This window comes from Chanodichthys erythropterus, chromosome 9 (genome assembly GCF_024489055.1).
Source record: "Chanodichthys erythropterus isolate Z2021 chromosome 9, ASM2448905v1, whole genome shotgun sequence".
In the NCBI taxonomy this organism is placed as follows: domain Eukaryota; kingdom Metazoa; phylum Chordata; class Actinopteri; order Cypriniformes; family Xenocyprididae; genus Chanodichthys; species Chanodichthys erythropterus.
In genome coordinates this window covers 18,715,934-18,720,737 of record NC_090229.1, presented here as the reverse complement: position 1 = coordinate 18,720,737, position 4,804 = coordinate 18,715,934, and the positions used below count along the sequence as shown (strand labels likewise).

General features: G+C 39.8%; 1 protein-coding gene across 1 annotated transcript; it reads left to right on the top strand.

Moving 5' to 3' along the window:
* Positions 1-2,990: 2,990 nt before the first annotated feature.
* Positions 2,991-3,869, top strand: atoh1a (atonal bHLH transcription factor 1a). Its single transcript, XM_067393753.1, has one exon. It carries the CDS (start codon positions 2,991-2,993, stop codon positions 3,867-3,869), a length of 879 nt encoding a protein of 292 aa, XP_067249854.1.
* Positions 3,870-4,804: the final 935 nt, after the last annotated feature.

Below are 4,804 nucleotides of genomic sequence, written 5' to 3'. Positions count from 1 at the left end.
AAACACCCTTTGACACTGTAAAAAGTAATATCTACTCAATAAAATTGTGATTACAAGATAACAGATTACAAGCTTTATAATTAATTAAATTCAACATATAAGAATTGAGTTAGAATTAACCAAATTAATCAACCATTTAAAATGTGTAAAATTAGCAAACACCATTACAAAAACCACAAACTAACATAAAAAACAAAGAGTCAAACTGCCCAACTAAATGAAACACCGATCACCATAATGATGATCAAACATTTTCAATAAAAAAATTCTCTTTCCTTCACTGATTCTGCTTGTTATCATCAGGTGTCTTCGATGTTAAAAAAATAGAGTTCTCAATTCATCTTTGACATCTGTCTGTTATTCAGATATTTTTGTTTAAATTTTACTTACATTTTACTCATTTTAAATGGTTAACATTTAAGTAATTATTTTGATTAATTCTGACTCAATTCTGTTTGTTGAATTTAATTGATAATATTGCTTGTAATCTGTTGCCAAAAAATTATGGAGTAGATGTCTGCTATGTATTATTTATTTTTAAGAGTGTAGACCTGAAAAAAAAGTATAATTTGTAGTAAATCAAATTAGAAAATGACATTACACTTTCATTAAATTCACGATGTCGAATGTTTTATTGTATGACGAACTGTAGTGAAATGGCTGTTTGCATTTTAATAATTGAGGTGAAATCCATCTTCAAATTCATTCTCAAAAATGACCACTACGGTAAGTGCATTGTATGTCCACTAGATGTCGCCTTCGAGGCCTTTTCGGTAGATTTTATTTCCCAAAGTTATAAAGAGATGCATACTATGTGCACCTGTTCTGATATTTGGAAAATCAGAAGTCTTATTTGTTTGAGGCTTCACTATGGAAAACACATCAAATGAACCGCTTGTGTCTCACTTTGAAATGTGGAATCAGGGGGTTTAATTATCCAATGAACAATGAAAGTCCGAATTTAATCCAAATTATTACTTTTTTTTCTATGTAACATTATTTGTTACATATATTTACATTTATTCATTTGGCAGACGCTTTTATCCAAAGCGACTTACAAGTGAGGATAATATATATAGGAAATAATTAGGCCTATTTTATTTGTCACATGTTTTAAACAATTACATGGAATTAATTTTAGAATAATAATTATTGTTATTATTATTTGTGTTGGAACCCATGATGTCTTTTATCAAGCACGCGATATCTCTGGGTTTCCCGGGAGACAGGAATGAAGAAAACAGCACGCAGACTCGATCGCGGTGGAAGCCCCCATCGAGACACATTTTGTGCCCTTTTTCCAAAGAGTTCTTCAGGCGTGTCGAATGGAACATTGAGTCGCTATTGTCCCAGGGACACTTTAATAATCGACGGCAGCAATCCCAACCTGTTGTTTGCTTTAGGACCTATTCCAAGACACACAAGCCGCCTGGATGAGGCTCCAGTTGGGGTGAGCTCAGGCGCCAGTCCGCAAGCCTCTGCACTCTATGAATTCATGAATAAATGTAAAAAGATAAATGTGAAGTTTTTAATGCCAGAAAACAGGAATTAAGGTCCTGTGCATCACTGCGTTACATACTTGTTTCGGTGACTAACCAGGGAACGCAGCTGTAGCCTATGTCACAAAGTTTAACAATGCAGTTTTCTGCACATTGTCCAACTGCATGGTTTCACTCCTATTAATGCCCTTTCTTACTCTCACGATATTTATAGACATAATATTTTATTATTGTCTTTTTTTTAGCCTACTTTAAGTATTTAAAGTGTAACAATCCGACGAAAATTGCATCATTATTAGCCTATTGTTATTATTATTATTATCTACTGCCCCTTTTGCACTTGCTCTCTTTCTGAAGCTCGTGACAGTAAGGGACTGTCGCGCCTCCAGATCAGGTTTCGGATCTTTGGGAAGCTCTTTTGCTAAAAGGGCGTTCCTTAAATCGGATCAAAAGGTTTTGAACTTGTTCAAAAAGGAAACGAAACTCAATCTGATATAACACTCATTGTTTGAATGTGTTTAACTGTGCACCAATAGAAGAACGAATAATTGAAATTGATTTAATGTTTATGTTGCACAACTATGATTTTTTTCGATTGGAGAAGTAGCCTATATCTATTTATGAACTTATATAATTCTAGGTACGATTACAAGCACAAATAGCCTAAATTATAGCCTATAGGCTACTATTCCGTAACTAATAAATAAACAACTAAATTAGTAAAACCATTTGTAAATAAGTTTCTAATAGGCCTAACTATTACATTTCGTTCGCAAAATACAAAATGATGCGTGTTTCTTTCATTTCATGATGAAGACAGCAGTTGCCTATATGGAGGAAATGTAGCTCACCGTTTTTCTTCTTCAACTTCTTAAATGAAAGCTTACAGAAGGCTACATTTAAGAAAACGGGCCTGAATTCAGTGATGCATGTTCACGAGCATTTAAGGTAGTTTCAAAGCACGGTGTCCAAATATTTTTCATAACCCCTTTCTCTTCATTTCAGACTGTCAAGACAACTTTTTTCTTGTTTTTTGTTTTTAGTACATAGGCCTGCTATCTAATTTCCTAAACATAGCGTGTGAGGAGGCTCGCCACATAACTTTATTCTGTCCCTAAGTTTCTGAGTACGTCCTGTGGGACGACCCATTGTGATAATAATTCTGTAGTTAAACAGGCTTGAAGCGCAACATTATAAAAAAGAAAAAAAAAAAGTTTGTGCATAATAACCTCTCTCGGGTTTACTACGACTTCTCATTGGTCGCCTACACGCGCCTGCCCCGCGTGCTCTTATTGGTCAAAGCGCCACGCGACCAGCTTGAGAAGGGGGGCTCCCCGGCGCGTGCCGTTTTTAAAACCGACGAGTCGCCCTGAGACACCAGTAAAGAAATCCTCTACACCACAGGTGTAAGAAGAGAAATCCTCCACAGCAAAAATCCCTTTCCCATATCCATAGCCACCCACTTTCCTCCTAATAGCACAAAACAACAAAATGGATGGAATGAGCACGGATACAAGGGAGGTGGTTGAACTCGACGTCCAGCATCCGAGCTTAGGGCGGGGGGAGCAGCGCGAGTACCCACCAGCTTTGGCACTCATGGCCAGCAGTGACCCACGCGCCTGGCTGGCTCCCGTGCAGGCTGGCACCTGCGCGGCACACGCCGAATACCTGCTGCACTCGCCCGGCTCGAGCGCGGAAGGCGTGTCCTCTGCTTCCAACTTCAGGAAGAGCAGCAAGAGTCCTGTCAAAGTACGCGAGCTCTGCCGGCTTAAAGGAGCTGTGGGGGCAGATGAGGGCAGACAGCGGGCCCCATCCAGCAAAGCGACCAACGTCGTGCAGAAACAGAGGCGCATGGCTGCCAATGCCCGGGAGAGGCGAAGGATGCACGGATTGAACCATGCGTTTGACGAGCTGCGCAGTGTCATCCCAGCCTTCGACGACGACAAGAAGCTCTCCAAATACGAAACCCTACAGATGGCCCAGATCTACATCAACGCCCTGTCCGACTTGCTTCAGGGCCCCGGTGCTAAGGCCGACCCGCCAAACTGCGACTTGTTGCCTGCCAAGGTGTTCGAGGAGGACCGCTCTTCCAGAGGATCGCCGAGCGTCTGTCGGAGAGGCACGGGCGCGGGTTACCCGTACCAGTACGATGATGGAACATTCGCCTCTTTCATGGAGCAAGAGCTTCAGTCGCCCTCTGGAACGAGCAAGTCCGGTTCGGAGGCCAGCAAGGACTCGCCTCGGTCGAACCGGAGCGACGGAGAGTTCTCCCCTCACTCGCACTTCAGTGACTCGGACGAAACGCACTTGGAGTTGCAGAGCGAAGACGAGCTCTCGGAACTGAAACTTCCCAAGCACCGCGCTTTCTAGAAAACACACACTACTGGACTGTCCATCAATCGTGTCAATCGTGTATTTGGGCTTTGTAATGGGTTGCTTTATTTATCCATTTGTTGTATGATCTTTTGACAATGATGTTGTTGTGTCTGACGCCAATAGATTTAGTTGCCTTCTCGTGACATTGACCAGACCCCTACGCCATGTCAACTGCCGCGTGCAGCAGTGCCATGGGCTCGAATGTCATGCATAAAACTGTCTTCCGTGAAAGTTTTGACACTGTTTATTCACACATGATTGTCGTGGATACGATTGATTTTAAACCCTGTAAGAATTTGCGACTTCTAAAGTTTACGTGCACTTTAAAAAAACGGGCCATAGGCTTGAGAAACACTCTTTTGTCATGGAACAAGAAATTTTGTGTTTATGTAGAAGTAATGCCAATTTGATGAATATATTTAATATAGCCATTAGATTTTGTACATCCGTTCATTTTTAATATTTGATTTCAACGCAAAGTTGTGTTCTGCTTCTGTAGCTGAAGTAAGCTATTTATTTTCGTTTGCCTTGTCAATTTTTGCGTTACATTGGAATTTTGCTACTCGTATGTTTTGTTTTATTGTAGAAATAAAAAGGGAAAATTAACATGATTATGTCTCATGTCTCTTTGTGTTATGTCTGTGTTATGTCACAGTTTTTCATTTCGTTATGTCTCATTACATTTCTAGATCTTATTGTTTAAAATAAATCATGTCAATTCCATTCATATTGCAAGAAAAGGGCACAGCTTCATCTAATGTTATTTAATGATTAATGTTAATTAAGTTTAGATCTCAACGAGCACTGAGGTTTGGAACGCTTTATTGGAAGTGATGTGTGACATAATCTGACTTTTAATCATTACAACTATCAAAACATATGGTGAACTTTTAATAGGAATACACACTTAAATATAAACCTTTATTTTG